The sequence below is a fragment of the Melozone crissalis genome, unplaced genomic scaffold, assembly GCF_028551555.1.
Source record: "Melozone crissalis strain CALT ecotype California unplaced genomic scaffold, PUWL_Pcris_2 ptg000036l_1, whole genome shotgun sequence".
NCBI lineage: Eukaryota > Metazoa > Chordata > Aves > Passeriformes > Passerellidae > Melozone > Melozone crissalis.
This window is the reverse complement of record NW_026535814.1, coordinates 6,092,712-6,110,344: the sequence shown is the minus strand read 5'-3', so window position 1 is coordinate 6,110,344 and position 17,633 is coordinate 6,092,712. Positions and strand designations below refer to the sequence as shown.

At 39.0% G+C, this 17,633-nt stretch overlaps 1 protein-coding gene across 3 annotated transcripts in view; it reads right to left on the bottom strand.

The window, feature by feature from the left end:
• Positions 1 to 17,633, bottom strand: part of TRPM3 (transient receptor potential cation channel subfamily M member 3) — a 383,001-nt gene that overhangs the window by 32,457 nt on the left and 332,911 nt on the right. For all 3 annotated transcript variants that reach the window (XM_054283455.1, XM_054283456.1, XM_054283457.1), the window contains 5 exons: positions 17,561 to 17,590; positions 16,205 to 16,494; positions 15,123 to 15,351; positions 12,499 to 12,666; positions 5,293 to 5,433 (listed from right to left, as the gene is read on the bottom strand). In XM_054283455.1, the coding sequence (XP_054139430.1) occupies positions 5,293 to 5,433; positions 12,499 to 12,666; positions 15,123 to 15,351; positions 16,205 to 16,494; positions 17,561 to 17,590 (858 nt within the window). The remainder of the gene's footprint in view (positions 1 to 5,292; positions 5,434 to 12,498; positions 12,667 to 15,122; positions 15,352 to 16,204; positions 16,495 to 17,560; positions 17,591 to 17,633) is intronic.

The window sequence follows — 17,633 nt, the reverse complement described above, 5'->3', positions numbered from 1 at the left end:
AATATGAGTATCAATTGTCGCTATCTATACAACTGAGCTAGGATATGATTTGATATTCCTGATTCTACTGTAACCAGGATTTCACAGACAAAAGAACAATGAGACTGTCCCGGTTGTCTGAGAAAGCTTACATTAAGTCACATACTGTATAGCATCTGCAAAACACATGCACATATGTCCAGCTATATCTATCTCCTCAAAAAGACTTTATTAATGCAGTTCCCTTAGATCATCCCACAGTGATGGCAATCCTAATACCACTGTGTCAACTACCCAGTTATGTAAGCTATGTGAGATTTCTCCCTCATCTGCTTCTAAAGGCCTTTACTCCTCTAACACCCCTTCTTCGTGTTCCCCCCCGCCCTTTCACCTAATCTGAGCTGTCTGGGATTCTTGAGTCCAGATTTTAGGCATTATTAGAGGTCTTCTTACCCAGTGTAGTACTGACCTAACCTAAAGTATGTTTCCTCCCCAAAAGTATGTTACTCCTACTAACATGCTGCAGCAAGGAGCTGCCCATAGCCATGCATTTATTTGCCTTATATCTTTTTGCAAATTTTTAAGTGTGAATGTTTTTCTTTTCCTTCCTAATAAATTCACCTTCCCGGTTAATTTTTGATCCAGAGGAAAAGTGAATTCCGTTTTTAGTTTATTTTTCTTTGTTTTTCTGCATGCTGAATGTAATTAAATGGTCTGTCAAAAAAGACAATGTCAGGCAAATTGAATCATCAAGTTCCTAAAGTTCAGAGAAACCCTAGAGTCATTCTGGAGCATGGGCTGTAGCAAGGATTCCACTCTGGTTTGTGGAGGCCAGAATCCAGCCTCCTGTCTACTTTGCCTTTCAAACAGCAGCCCTATAAGAAAATGCATCTTAGGACTAAATATAAGTCAGAGAAAAGATGACTCAGCTCTGTGCATGAACATTTAGTCATTGTGATAGAAAGCTGTAATAGATACATCTATATTTGAATTCAGTTTTTATCTCAGTTGTATGTTACTCACTATTGCGCACATGGGCTCACATGTAAGTTGAAACAGCCACAAAGGGCATTGAGACTTTTGGGTAGGATTATTTCAATACTCTGCACATCACCGAATAGAGTTTATAGCTCTATTGTATTTGTTAGAGAACATCACTTCTACTCTTTGTAAAAGCCACAGGATTCTGGCCTTTGTTCCAGTTGCTGGCTGAGGACACTCAAGAGAATTTGTTCTGTGGGCCATAACTATGAGTTTAGAGGAAGCAGACAGTTAAAGCGCTACTTCTGGTCTGCATAAAACAGAGGAGGAAATGATCTCATTTTTCTTTCAGTTTGTGAGGGATGATGGATTGCAATGTGCAGTCATTGGAGGCTGCTCTTCCCTTACCAGTCCTAAAGGAAATGGAGAGCAATGTAGACCAACACGTAGGGTGACACTGGAGTCAGGAGAACCTCTGTCTGGGCAGTCAGAACTGGATACACACCTCCCTAGTGGAAATAGCACCTTCTAATACAGAGCAAAAAGCCAGGTGATACTGTTACTTAACACTCCTCTTAAACCTTATTGATTACTAATTGTCAGGAAATCTACTTTGATCTGCTTCAGCAGCCTTTGGTGAGCACTTGCAGTCAGTACAGCAAAAGAATGAGGGCACAGAGGTTACAAAAGTGACAGAAACAGCAAGAATCTAACTGTAACTAGGGGGTTTTGCTTCTTCCAGGTTTTCTTTTGAAATGCTGGCTTTTTTGGTTTTGGTTTTGGCGGGTTCTTTTATGTCAATTCAAACTTAGTAAAAATTGCAAAATATTTTTGCTTGACAAAAGAGAAAGGAATCTTGATTTGTGAGTAAACTTATACTGAAATGTCTCCACTTTGACCCAAGAAATTAGCCCTTCCGTGACAGGGTGAATGACAGTCTCCTCCCTCCCCACACTTCTAACTTGCTATCACCTTCCCGGAGGTGACACTGATCCAAGACTGTGGTCAAACTTCAGTGTAGCTGCTTGAGCTGGTACTCAAGATTCTTTAAAAGTGCCACTACAAAAGTAGCTGAACCCTGTCTTTTCTTGCTTTTGCCTGGGTTGACAAAGAGCTAGGAGCTGCCACTGTCACCATTGAGGACTGAAGAAGCTAAGGAAGGAAGTGCTACTAAAAAGTTTCAAATGTAGAATGCACCTGGCCCTTTTATGGACGCAGTCCCATTCCACAGAAAATACTGGAATACTCATAGTGGTAGAGGACACACCTGGAATTGTACCAATAGGTTAATGCTTCACGAAGGAGATCACCCTCCTCTTTTCTGATTGATTGCAATAATTAAATTATCATAAACTCTTACTTCCTGCTAGTATCTCAGTTAATGCTAGTAGCAGTGATGCCTAAATATTTTGCTTTTTATGTATTTTTCATATATTTGCAGCTTTTTAGACTACTATTGAATAGTTATATAGTTCCTAGTATTTTTGCTACCATTTCTCTTAGATTTTAGAGTAGTAAGTTAACCTTTTAACACATTCTTGAAATACAGTTTATTTTTTTATTCTGTCTTATTCTTAAGAAAAAGAAGTCTGACAAGGAACAGGCTTCTGTTTTCTGATCAGAATCTGAGGAGACACAATATGAAATGGGGCAAAGAAGTCCTAGATCAACTCCAGTGGGGCGGTACCCAGAGAAAATAACCTAACCAACTACTCTTCTAATTGGACAATATTTGTTAGTTATGCTAATTTGTTAAACTTATAAAAATTGTAGAAATCCAATGCCATGTGAGCTCATTATCACCAGGATACCTGGAAATTTCCAATAAAACTCAATTTTTTATGTTACTATTTTAACATTTTTTGATATTAGGATAGTGGGAGTAGTCAACATTAGGAGAAGGTCATCCTCTTCAAGCAATCTGTGGGATGAAACATTTGCATCATGGTTTCCAATGCAACAGCCACAAAACACAACAAAGCAGTTGACTTCTGAAATTGCTTCATATCTAAAGAGAAAGACTGAAGTTGGTGGGGAGCTGTTGGTTTGTTTGTGTTGTTTTTTGGGGTTTTTTTGATTGGTTTCTTTTGGTACTTTTTTTTGAGAAAAAGTTGTCTAGTGTCTGCTGAGCCAAATGTTTCTTACTCAAATATCTCATTTAACTTGCTCTTGTGTATTTGAAGAATGAATACAGCTATACAGTAATAGAGATACGTAAATGCAGAATATTCAAATTGTTTTAAGTGGCGTACAATAGCCATAGGACCTTTACATGCATTTTGGACTACAGAATGTAAAATTTGAACAATTTATTTTGAAATCCATAAATAATATCTGTGCCCATGTATTTGCAAAATGTGATACGCTGTACAATTTTAATCCTTCTCTTAAACTTGTTTTGCTTTGACTCTCCAGGAGTTCTCAATATACACAACAGGTCAAGTATGGCAGCCAGAATCCACCTTAACTTGCTCTCCAGGTTCAGTGTATCCAAGATCCAGTTTTAATAAATGACCTTGATTGAGACCTGCCTCAGGACATCAAACTGTAGGAACAAGCCTAAATGGAAATCCAATATTGATTTCTCTCTCCCATTTAAAAATTGAACTAACAGGATGCTTCTTTCCATTTGCAGTGTAAAGACTTTTCTGTTTGTGCATAATACACACTGCAATTGATAATGAGATTAGGCTGCTGATGAGTAGTTTCTGGACTTGTGGGCTTGATTAATGTTCAGTGGCCACTGAGTTGAGCAATAAATTACTCCAAGTTGTTAAACTCTGCTAGTCTACAGCGTCCACCACAGTTAAGACTTGATTGATGTGAGTTGTTCCCAACATCTGCAAGGCAATTTTTCTTATAAGAAGTCACTTGCAGAAGGATCCATTCTTTGTGATTTGCTGTGCTTTCAGCAGAATGATGGAAAATATGACTGGGAAAAACCACCTGAAACTATCTAGCCAATTCCATTGGGTTGACGCACGATTAATTCCAGTGTACCATTACGAACGCATGTCTTGATTGAGATAGTTTAGAAATCACTAATAATGGAAAATCTAGCATGTCCTCACACAGTTCATGACAGTACTTCTTGGACCAGTTAAAAACTGTTTCCTAACTTCTTACCTAGAACTCTCTGGGTGTTATTTTTTGTCCTATTCAGCAAGAATTTTGAGGTACTTACACATATTCAAAAACTGTTACATTCCTTCTGCAGATCTTTTTTTCTTTTAACAGAGAAAACATTCTTGCTTCCTTAATCTCTCCCCTTAAGTATAGCTTTACAAACTTGAAACATTCTCCTTTTTTGGGGTCTTTCAAAGCAGTCCACACTTGTCACATGATGCAGAAGCTGAATTGGGATGGAATATTCCCACTAAGAAGACTGAAAAGATCGCTTTCTGTGATCTTTTTAGTTTTATTCCTCTACATTCTAGTGTAATTTGCAAAATAACTAATAATAACTAAATAATAACTAAATAATAACTAAAATAATAACCAATCTCTACTCCATCATCCAAGTTTTGAATAAAAATATCAGATAGCACTTGATATAGAAGAAAACTTTAATCTTGGCTTCCAGCTTGATAATGAATAATTAATATCTACTCTTGAGGACTAATTGTCAAAAAGCTTTTTATCCACATAGTAACTTTAATATAACTTTATTAATTTAGCTGTGAGAAAACCCTGTGAAGTTTTTGGTACTGTTTTACTGTAGTTGAAATCCGTGATATCATTTTTTTCTGCTCCTTCTGGAAGCTTAATTTATTTCAAACACAGTGAATATCCTGACTTAACTAATTTGTCCCTGAAAAATGTACATTGGCTGTCAATCATGTTTTTGATATCTTTTGGGTACTTACCTGCACATTTTTTCTGAGAAACACTCCACAGACTCATCAAAACAGAAAAACAAATAAAAATGTTCCAAGGAAAGAAATGCTCTACCTCTTTTTTTCATCAGTTATTAGATAATTCATATTCTGACTCAGACCAACCTCCCACTGGGCTTACTATTGGAAGCAATCCTATTTTGAATTTTCCTATTGGGAATTCCTTGGGAGCACTACAGCAAACCGCCCCTTACCATTTTATTGAAAGAAAAACATACACAATAATTCAAATTTTAGCCATTAACTTCCCGAACAAAATGGTAATCTTTAAAATTCTTGCAATGCTAGCAGACTTCTACCAAATATTTTTATTAAACTATTTCTGTAAGCCCTCCAATACATATAAATGTAGACATCAATGAAACACAAAAGATTACTTTAGTCCAATTTCAGTATTTGTACAAACAGTATTAATATAATAGGAAAGATTTCTTACAGTGTAAAACCAGAACTTCACGATGGGAGCATTGTAGAACTCGTAGATCTTTCTTCCAATGGGGATCATTCTGTGCCTGCTCTGAACTTCCTCATCCTCCTTCTTTCTTGAGGACTCTCCATTGCCCCGTCCAAGCATTGCCTACAAGAAAGATATATTTACGTTTCTTTCTTGTGAAAGAAAAATTACACAATTTTTTGAAATGTCAATAGGAAACTGTTCTTGATCTCTAGATAAAACCAGATGACCACAGCTAGGCATAAAATGCTTTGCTTTCAAATTGCCTTTTTGCAGGGAGGCTTCTCTTTCATACTTTGAAAATGGAAAGCTATAGCTTTAGCCTCAACCCTCAGCTTGAGAGGGTGATTCCTGGCAAAAAGTAAGTGTGATTTATTTTTAATTTTTGCTGTGTGAACAGAAACACTTTTACCTGACAACAGCTTTATGTGGTGTACTTCTATACAATAAATAGATGCAGACAGATAACAGGTAAATTTTGGTTTTAAACAAAGAGAAGTTCATAAAGCTGAGATTGAGAGAGAACAACAAGGGAAAAGATGATAGTTGATAGTCACTGAACTAGAAGCAAAGGAGACAGTGGCACTTTACAGGTTAATCACTGGACCTGTCCCAGGCTACGATCCCACAGTGAAGCTTACATGGATGCAAGAGGACTTACTAGTAAAGCTCGCTGCAGCAGAAAGGCCTTCAATTGCAATATTCATGTACATGATTTTAACTTCTTCCATAGCGAAGTTCCAGACTGCTCATGCATTGCCTTTGCTGGGCTTGATCTCAGAGTTACCATTTTTTAGCAAATCAGACCCACTGAGAAGCTACACTGAGCTAAATAAACACATACATAAGAAGTCCCCAGTTATGAGTGCAAACCTAACAGTGAAAAGAAGGCAATATTTTGTTTGCTTACCCTTAACATTCATTATCAGCTGCAGAGAAATGGAAGAACTAAACTACAATCACTGAAGTTAGTGCTTAAAAGAAGTTCCTTTGTATTTGAAGTGTAATGCGACATATTAAATGTTCATTCTGAAGCAGTTATTTAGTGAACAGCAGACTAAGCCTGGATTTTAGCTCACTGTGCCTTTTGCAAGTTCCTACTGTTTAGTTTGTGGATGCAGCACCCTGCACAGGAAATACCTGCAAGAATTGAGACAAATCTAAGTATGGAGGGACTGCATAACGATGCATCTGTTTCCATGTTTCTATAATGCTTTCCTACAAGTAGATGAAGGCACCCTTGTGCTTTTGTGTTACTTGAAGCAAACCTTCAACATCCGTGAAGATAGCATTGTCCTCATCTACAACTTAAATGGTAGAAAACCAAGGGAACAATTAGATGCCAGACATATAGTCCTTCTGTAAAAAGGTCCTTCTTGTCTCTGTATCTGTCCTCTCCAACTCAACAGGATGCACAGCACATACTTAACTCTTTGGCTTCAGGTGAGCTATCTGATCACTTTCTACAGTCCTGCAGGAACTGGTGATGTACTTCTCACATATTTAAAAATAAGAATCACAATTTAACCTTTTCTTCCTTTTTCCAGTCTCATGTGGAGCTATTCATATAGGTCTTTTTCCTGTGAAATAGTAATTTGTAATGATAAACTTTTTTCGGTCAGTGCAGATATTTGTAACATTATTAGGACTGGGCTTGGTCCATATGGCTTCTTCTCTTTCATTTCATCATTTAATTTAATTTAATTTAATTTAATTTCATTTCATTTCATTTCATTTCATTTCATTTCATTGTTTATTTATTAATTTCATTTATGCAAAGTATTATTAGTCTAGTATTATTACTTTCCTTGTGAACCCTTATATTGTTGAATCTGACAACATACAGATGTTGCTGTGCACATTTTCAATAAATACAACAAAAATTCAGAACAGAAGTATACTGCACTAAAACTAAGCTGCTGTGACTGTCTCAAAAACTAAAGCTTGCTTTGACCAAGTTAACCTATTTCCTTTAGTTTTAATGGCTGAAGATTTTTAATTTAATTCCCATAACCTGTTAAAAATTTAAATGTACCTCCTGTTGGCTCTCACAGAGCCCATAAAACACCTTGAAAGTCCATCAAGACTTCTATAAAAAAAGAAAAAGCCAAAGTGGCTATTAAGCAGAGGAGAAGGGTTTTTATGGTTATGAGACTTACTGAATATAACCACAGTAGCAGAAGTTACACAACATCCACAGAAGATATCATTACCTGAATTCCACAAAATCAAAGTGATCCTTTGATCCATATCATTGATTGGGTTTTGGGGGGGGAAATTTGAATGTGATCAGAATGCTTTGGGAACACTACAGACCAAGAAGGTAGTAATTTGTTTGCTTCTCTCTACTTACTGATGCTGTTCTGGTAAAACTGCTGTCTGGAGCTACTGAGTTTACTGTAGCTTTTTCCAAGGCTTTGTCTCTGCTGTCCCCTGGTGCCCAGGAATTTTGCAGCAGAATGAAAATGAATGCTGCCTCCTTTAACAAATGAGCAATGCCGTGCTTTAGTGAAAGGGATTATTTTACAGAGTTCAAATCCTTCACAATTTTATAAATTTACAAATTCTGAGACAGACTTAATTCCCAATGAAATCAGTGAGTTGCGGATATTTTTATAATAATGCTCTTTCAATATCCGGACTTAGGCTTTAGCTTATGAATTCTGATTTCCTGTTTGCTACTGCTTTCTTCTTGATAACAATGTGGTAATTTTGTCTCATTACAATTATTTTTGAATTAGTTCTATCATATAATAGTACCTCCTTCCCTCCCCCATGCCACAGATGGGGAATTTCTCTGAGATGGCTAGGGATTAGGTTTGACCTGATGTTCCTGACTGTTAATTATACCTCAGTATTAACAAACTGAAAAGCTTCCCCATTAGAAAGATTCAGAAATAACCTATGTAACTGTGTTAACAGAATAATTGCAGTGCCAAATGTGAACAAATGTTTTTCTTGGAGTGGGATGCAGTAGGGTGGGAACAACTCAATACACTGCTCTGTGTGGGCGGCATCTCTTTCTCTAATACATGATTTTGTCCATGATTCACCATGAGTCATGCAAGGTAAGCTTGACAGCAGCTCAACCTCATTGTGAAGTACAGTACAACTGCATAATTTTAGCCTGAAGGGATTGATGTTTTCATAGTTTTTACATGGAGATTTTATTAATCTGGTTTTTGTTGTTATTGTTGGGCCAGATTTTGTTTTATGTAATTGAGGACTGTTTGCTGATAATGAACTATCAGGGGAGAGTTTTGGGTTGTTCATTTTGTCATTAATATATGTTAACAATCCTATACTATGCTTATGTGTTTCATAATTAAAGAACAGGAATTTCAGTCTTTCTGGAATGAATACAGGCTCTTCCAATTTCATCTTGAGTGAAGTCCACATGCTCTATAGAGACTTACCCCAGTTCACAGAGAACTGGTGTGGAAATTAGACAGAGCTGTGTAGAAACACCTCCCTCAGCACACCCTGCTGGATCCCACATGGTGTGGGAAAATGCTGCCCCCATGGTAGTTGTTCTAGGATTACTGTTCTCTGCCCTGAAACACTGGTAGAAAAATGTTTTAATGTCTTTGATTGACAGACATATAAAATTAGATTTTGCACATGCTTGGTGGTTACAGTGAGCACAGAGGAACAGGACCAAAGTGACAGGAGCTCAGAAATCCTGTCTGCTAGAACTAGACCTTGCCAGGGCCCATATGTGGTGGCAGTGGTGGTGGTATGGAGGATTTCCAAATTCCTGGGAGGAAGAGAGAACCTCTTCTTATGGAAAGGGTCAGCACTTCTTCCTAGACACCACCAGCAGTGTCTCCCAATTCTGTTTTCCAGACGAGCTGAAGGGGAGCCTGGTTGCTGGTGTGTGAGGTGCTGTGAGAGCTGTCTTCCACCAGGAAGGGTAAGTTGGGCCAGGGGCACTAGGACACGGATCTTTAGACTTTTCTGCGCTAAGGACTGCATTTTTAGTGATATGATTATTATTGTGCTATTTCTTGTCATTGAGAAAAGACTAAGTACACCTACTACAGATGAATTAATGTGATCCCAGAGGCCAACAGAACTAGCTGTGCTGCTGCTGAAAAGTTGTCAGACTAACTCAGTGATGCTCTGGAAGCCCAAACTTCCTATTCATTGTGGAATATTGAGGCAAAATGAACAAAACAACAACAGAAACACCTTTTAAAGGACTTAGATGTGTTCTGAAATAAAACCATTTACTGGGGAGCTCTAATACCTAAACAATAATGCACTGAATGAGGTTAAGGATGCTCCTAGTTATGGCTTCCAGAATTAGAGTTATTCTGAGTGGATGGGAGACTTCTGAGTTTTCTGACTGACCTGAATTTCAGCAACTAAGGCCTTGACTGGGACACAAACAGAAAATATCCCTGGCTGTTAGACTTTAATGCCCTTCTACTTCTCTGTGTTTAATATTCAGGATTAATGACTCTCACCTCCATACATAAATTGTGGTAAATTTCTTGGTGCTGAGGAGCACTGACAAGAGCAGTATTCAAATGCGTTTTTGTGAGTAGCTGCTATAAGCCTGTTTCTTAGCATCTAGGTGTAAAGAAATGTGGGTTTATCACTCTCATGTGTCTGTTATAAAGTTAAAAGCAGCAAATAACAAGTAGTTTACAGTGAATAAACACATCTTCATAGTATATCCACATGTTCAGTCACCCACCTGACCCTTTAAGAGGAGCATAAAGCAAATACATACTTGCAGCAGACACACCCATGTGGAGACTTAACTTCACTGTTGCTGTAGTCTACTGATCACATTATTCTGTGCAAATGAGTTGTAAAATAGGGAAAAGATGATTGTGGCCCTGTACCTCATGCACTCTGCAAAAGTGCAGTACAGAAGAAGAAACTGAATCCTTGGCCTGTCTTTAGTCACCTGGGCTTAGTGCAAGACACACAGGAAATCAATGAACAGACCCCGTGCCTAGATGAGACCTCTTTGTCTTCACTTTAGCAGAGAGAATATGGGTGTGACATGATGAATACAGAGACTTGAGAAGTATTCATAGGGAACGGCTAGAAGGAGAATCAGGAAGACTATTTCAATTATATATTATTTGCTGGAAAAGGAACTTTGAGATAAAAATGATTTTTTTAACTTTGCTTTTGTTTGTTAATCTTTATGCTGAACAAAACTCAGGGTAGGTGAGTGACTAATCTATTGATTCAAAGTTCAGCAATGGATTAAACATTTATGATATTCCAGCACAATAAATTATTAATCTTATTGAAGTATTTATAAGGTATCCTTAATACACTAAAGGATGCCATGGGTAAGGGGAAACGTCACAAAGGGACTTCCCAAAACATCTTTCAGGCATCCTCTGATCAGCGGAAAAGAAACCTGACCATTATGCCAGATCATTTGACTAAGGCTGGAACAGTATGAAACTTCAGTCTAAATTATTTTCTTATATTTAAAATATGTCAGGTGACTAAATGTAACTGCCTGTGGCATCTAACCACAGATGTGCCAAGAACTCTCTGCTACCAATTCGTCTCTGCTCACCACTGAGGGGCACCTGAGTGAAACAGCTCTGTTAGAAGTTCTACAGTGTGGTATAAATTATATGCAGAAATACTAAGTGAGCAGTGCTGACCAAAGATACTGTTTCTAAACTTGCTGGACTCCACATGAAGAAATATTATTTTATAGAAAATATTTCAAGTGCCTGAAACTTCACTAGAGTGATACACTGAATTTGCAGGAATTAAGGGAAGAGCCAATGACAGAACAGAGCAATAGGACTGTCAGCACATGGAAGGGAGAAGAGAGGGAACATCTAAGGTTCATCTGGAATAGCAGATCCACTGCACACACCATTTATTTGCAGCAGGAGTCAGAAGAGAAAAAGAAAACAGTATTGTAGACAAGAAACCGGGAGCTGGGATAGCTACAGCGGGATGGAAAACACATCTTTCCCAAATCTCTCCCCATTGCCAGGTAAAAGGCAGCTTGCAAAGTGCTTATTTGATTTGAATAGGCACTTCATAAGGGGATCAGAAGCCAAGGGTTAGTAAATTGCAATCAATAGCTAATGAGCAGAGAATGCCCCATTGCTGCTATTCTGGCTTCTGGTCCTTCCCAACAGCCAGGTTCTTGCCTGCAAACGGGTCCTGTAGGTGGGTCTGGTGGGCTGCTCCTTCGGTTTGCCTGCATATTGGGTCCTGTAGGCAGGTCCTTCTGCCTGCCTGCAGTCGGGATCCTGCGGGCAGCTCTTGCTGTTTGCCTGTGGGAAACAGTCTGGGTTTTTCTGTTTTTGTTTTTGTTCTTTAACTTAATCAGGCAAATCTCTTTTATGTCTCTATGCTGACCAACGCGGGCAGAGTTTTAAGCCTTTCAAAGACACCACAATCAAACCCAAATAAACTCAAACCAAACTTGACTAAGGCAGATGTAATAGCCTGTATAATAACAAACGAAAAAGTGTGAGAACAAGATACAGGAGGTAGATGACTTGTGCAGTTTTCAGAGCTTTAGTTGTCTGATTCTTTGTGGTGTAAATTATTCCTCAAAGGCTATGCCGCTAATATTGACAAGTGTCTGCTTACACAATTCTGTTGGATTGTAGAAAGGGAGCTGTCTTGCTGCTTGCTAGTGTCTTCAGTGGATTAAAGACTGGATCTGTGTGTGAAAGGCAATGACCACAAACACAAAAAGAATTTTAGACTAAGTTTTCATAATTTTTCTGGCCTGTTTGCACAGTTGCCTACTCTCTAGTGAAGTCAACTAAAAGAAAAAAAACCTCTGGCTTCCATGAATGTTTGGGCATTTCCAACCAAAGGTGAGCCCTTTTCATACCAGAGAGGTCATCTATCTTGGCTGAGTGCTTCTAAAATCTAATTCACTTAGTTGAGACAATGTGGCATCAAACTGAGTCAAAATATGAGGATATTTGAGTCAAAATACGAGGATATTTGAGTCAAAATATGAGGATATTACAGCACAGCATCTCCATGCACTGCTGCAACATGGAGGCAAATGATGGCAACTTGTGTGGCTTGAGTCTCATGGAGGAGAGGGGAGTGTGAAGTGTGATATCCTATCATGTGCTATATTTAGCCATCAGATGTTCTGCAATGCCTACAGAGGCAGGAATTACAAATTGACAGTGCTGAGGCTGATGATATATTGTGAGCACTTACAGTGAGTTCCATGTCTTCCTCATCTTTTTCTTTCACTGGCTTCTCTGGTTCTTCTGGATCTTTTTCTTGAAGATGGATCTCATTGGCCTGGGTCATGTAGGGCATATCATCTTTGTTCTTGAACTCCAAGCTGAGGATTGAAGGAGGAAGTAGAATTCCTAGAATTACCTAAAGCAATAATAATGATAACAATAATCATCACAGAAAACAGATTATGGTCATAATGGTTACTTAGCATCAAACAGAACAACTCTATTGGGAGATTTAGGAAAAGAAAGATACATGCACATGTGAGTTTCTATGACAATAAAGTATTTGTCATTGGGGGTAATGTTACCAGAGCACTGAATCAAAGCATGTGACTTCTACTAGTGCTGCTGTGAATGCTCTTGAATGTTTTATCTACTGCACATCACCAGGTGCGTAGTGATACATAATAGAATACATTTACAAAATATTATATAAGGTCAAAAGTAGGTGGGACCACGTGGGTGTACAGACCTACAAATGTCTGCATTTTACATAATACAAAACACCAGTATAAATGACGCACAGAGAGTATTTATTTCTACAGAGAGGGTTAATAGCTCTTTGTGTCCATGCTTAATGTACACTGGCAGTCAATGAAGTGCAACTGTGTGTGGATCTGAGGAGATAAGGCAAAGCCAGCAAAAGCAAATGCTGATGTGCAGTCTCCTTAGATTATGTTCCAGTAACAAGGCAGCTGTGTAATGGTCATGTTAATGTCAGCTCTTTCTTTTCTGCCTTCCCCCTCTTAGATGCTGGAGTGTAGAAACCACTAAAATTTCCTTTTCAGGATTTATATGTAATGAACAATGCTTGGGTTAAACCATTAGTACAACTGAATAGACATCACAGTAAAACAAAGCAAAGTCTGTATTCACAACCACAATAACTTCTCCTGGTTATGCTGCAATTTGATGGAGAATGATTTTCATTGATAAATCTCTCCCTGAAAGAGAGTAAAACCAGATAGTTAACTACTTGGCAGGTTAGAGAGGATGCTTGTGATCATCATATCAGCAGACAGCTTGTTGAAACCATTCAAAGTACACAATGAGGAGCAGGTAGGGTGTGCAAATGCTGCACTTAGCCTTGGAAAAGCTTCCTGCACTGTGCTGTGCTCACCAAATGATGGGTCCAGGGAGAGGGGGTTACAGGCAGACCTGGCTTCACAGAAAGGCTATTTTTAAGAGCAGCTAGGATTAACAGCTGCCCCTAGGCCTTCCATTGGTGCCATACATTCCTAGCAAGAATCTAAATAATTATATTCAAACTTTCTACCATTTGTCAGTTTCAAAGGGAAAAACTGTTCTTGGGAAATAAACCATGACTCATGCTTGCAAATTTATTTCTTTGTCATGCTGCCTCATGTAGCTTGTAGCCTTCTCTAGCTTTAAACAAGCTCTGCTAATGAGCTTCATTGAAATAAAATACAGACTAGAAACTGAGTAAAGGATCCTTGTGAAGCCCTGATGTTAGAAGAAGCTGAAACAGAGCCTGTTACCTTCAGTTATGCGTTATGAAAGAAAGGTCTATTTCAGGGCTTAAGAAATGTGCTGAAAAGTGGAATGCATGTAGCGGGAAATCAGTTGCTACACTGTCCTCCATGTACCTAGACTGAATTTCTGCAAAGCTAAACAGGCTGTCCCTTTGAAGGATAATAGGCCTGTGAGTTCAGGAAATAGGTAGGAATGTCTCCAAATATGAGAAAGTTTTCTATCTGCAGCAGAACAATGTGTATGCACAGGTCCTGCATAGGATTGCTATCAACCACTTGCTCTCACTCATCAGTGTCACTGGATTAAGGGCCTGTCTGGAAGCAATGTGCATACTCCTAAGCACTCTTGCCATTACTGAACATCTTTTCACAGGGCAACACAGTTGAGTAATTACCAATTTTCACACAGGCAATTAGTGCAGAAGAGAGAATCCCTTCACTGAAAATATTTCTCTGTGATCTGGGAGGGAGAGGCAATTGCTGGGTATGTTCTGACTGCTGACTGCTTTGGTGAAACATGCCAGGGACTCAAATTCATCTCAGAATTCACTTTGCACTGTTAGCAGTTTTGTCAACTGTGGAAGTAAAGCTGTAACAGCTTTGAAAACTAAATTATCCTTTAAACCCTCTAAAGGAGTCCCTTCAGATGCCATCAGGAAGATTTGCAAGGGTTTGTGAGGAAATTTGTGCTGCTTACTTTGCCTCTTCTGGGAAAGGTTGTCAGATCAGCACCTTTCACTAATGGTTAATTCACTTATACTTCCTTTTCCTTTATTTATCTTTAAAACTCTTGACTAACTCCACAAGTATACAGGCAGGATGACACACTAACCTTCTAGCTCAATTCTTGTTCTGATAAATGATGCCAGAGAGGACTTTAAGAACGCAAATGAAAAAATCTAAGCTGTGTGCTTTGAACTTAGGCTTACGATGAGCCCCATCTGAAAAACTGAGCACAGGAAGAATATACCATGCTTAATATCACTGCAAATAAATATCTGAAATACGGTTACTTTAGACAGTTATTACTGATTTTTTGTGAACCGTGTCACCATCTATTAGAATCCTCTGAATGTTAATTTTATTTTAAAACAGGAATGACCTTTAGGCCAGAATTTTTTCGCATCCGGAGACGACCCATCCACATGTCAGTGAGCAGCATCTGGCTGCAAGTGTGAGCGATGAAGTCCCTGTGCTTGGCTGCCACTGCAAGCTGCAGGCATGTGGCGTTGCTCCAGTTCTTCAGCTCATAGGTCAGCAGTTTCATGGCCAGCTGCTCGTCCTGCTTGTATGACTGGTCCAGCAGCTCGACCGCCAGCTGGCCGAAGTCCCTGCAACAGAGGGACACAGAGGGACACAGAGGGACCCCGCTCACTCCGTGGGCACACACAGCCCCGTGCTCAGAACGTGCCTCTGCCAGGGGCACGGCGCCTTCCGGCACGCAAATCAACGTGATGTTGACTCAACACACGGAAACCCACGGTTTCAAATGTGAGTGGCTCATGTCAGGCATATAAATAAGTGCCCCAGCTTAGCAGCGATGAGCACCCACACCCACCAGCTGTCTGCTCCCACCTCCCTGCCCACCTCCCTGACATTTTCGAACTGAAACCCTCTGGTTATCTGCAGCTTAAGGGATGGCTTCTCTGCTGTTTGCCCACAGCTTCATGGTCAAGCCTCCTGGAAGAAGTGTCCAATATCCTTCCTCAAATCCTAAATTTCTGAAATTTTAACATCAGGAAAAATTCTTATGAAACCTAGAATCTCGCCTTGTTCATCTAAGCATGACCTCTTGGTTAATTAACACTTCTGCCTGAATACTTTGCTCATAAAGATTTCAATAACTGTTCTGCTGGGCAGGTACAGAGTATCCTGAAAAAGCACAGAGAAATGTTGCAGTCTGACTCTTGAGGCTGCAGGGAGAACACATGAACAATATAGATATTTCACTGTCTTCTTGACAGCTTTTCATTTCAGAAGTTATGCTGCTAACAACTTTGCTACTCTGGCAGACAGACTGTTTAAAAGCCATTTGGATTTTCTCTAAAGGGACTGCGCTTCCGCTACAAGTTAGAAATTAAAGCAAGCTACAAATAAGAAAATTTTAGGAAGGTCCAGAAATCTCTCTTTCCTCCTTTTTTTTTTCTTCCCCCCTCAGGAAAGTGTACTCTAAAGGAAATTCACCTGGAATTGTGGTTCAGCTCTTGGGATATGTCATCCACCATGTCATTTTCTGATGCCTCGTGGGCCATGGCTTTGCAGAGTTTGCAGGCCACCAGAGCTTTAGCCATAGCCTCTTCCCCGTGTTGCCAAAAGAAGAGGGCCATCTTCTGACGTTTCATCAGCACAGCCCACACCATCAGCTCGTGGAATGGGAACGGAAAGTGATTGATCTCAGGGTCATCCATATCAATATCAACTTCTTCTTCTTTTTTCTTTGTTGGTTTTCTGCCTCGACGCAAAGGGACATCATCCTGTGGGAATTGTAGAGATTTTTTTTTCATCAATGAAGGAACAGTTCATGCAATTCATTGAAACCAGTACCTAACATGTTTCCTGCAGGCCAGCCCATTCATAATTTTTTGGACAAAATATTTAACATAGGTAAACAATAAAAAAGGTATTGGTGCATGCACTGTAATTAGAAGACAGTAAACAGGGGAACAGAGCCTTGGACTATCACCCTGAATCAATAACATTATCACTTGAAACTAATAACATAGAGCACAATCACACAATATCCAGAACTATTTTGGAAAATCCACCATTAAAATAAAGGTAAGAGCTCACTGCAAATGTAACATCTGCTGTAACGCATCTGCCTCTTTCCACCTCCAGAAAGTACATATCCAGGGGATTTTCTAATCTGCTGAGGACTCCTTCTATGCTTATTCTTGTGTTTTCTCCCTTTATCACCTTACAAAACTAGCAATTTCCCTTCTTTACTCCTATTCTGTGTGTTTATTCCTTTCTTCTCCATCCATTTGTTGCTTCTGATGCCTTTAGTTTCTTTCCCATTTTAGCCTTTTGCTTTTATCAGGTGTGCTGACCTATTCTGTCCTATGTCTATGGATGGAAAAATGAAAGTGGTTGTATAAAATAAAAAAACATGAAAATACTACCATACCCTTGCAGCATCAGGGTAGCCAAATGTGCCAATAAAACTGAGATAACTTTGGATGTCTTCCTATAAAGATTTCTGCATCATTCTCTGCAAGTGTTTCATTTCTCTGAATATGTTTTGAAGTTAGATGCTATCTGACTGAAATTCTGCTTGCCCTGCTGGACCGAAACACTTTGTTTAATTCTTATTAAACAAAAAAACAAGAAGATCTATGGCGGGGGCAGAGCCCTCTTTTTCCTTAGCTATCTCCTGGACTTTAATTAAGAAATGTTTCTTAATCTGCCCCTTGTGTAAACCAACTATCTGGATGAAAATACTAGTCATATTTTCATTACATTGAATTTGAACATCATTTAGATATAGTTTATATTTATCAAAGAAGGAAAAGACATTAAGATTTGTCAGAGGTTGCCTACCTCCATTCCCAACAGCTTCAGAGCTTTTGGCTGTACAAAAAAAAAATTAGAAAAAATGTTATTTCTCAGAGAA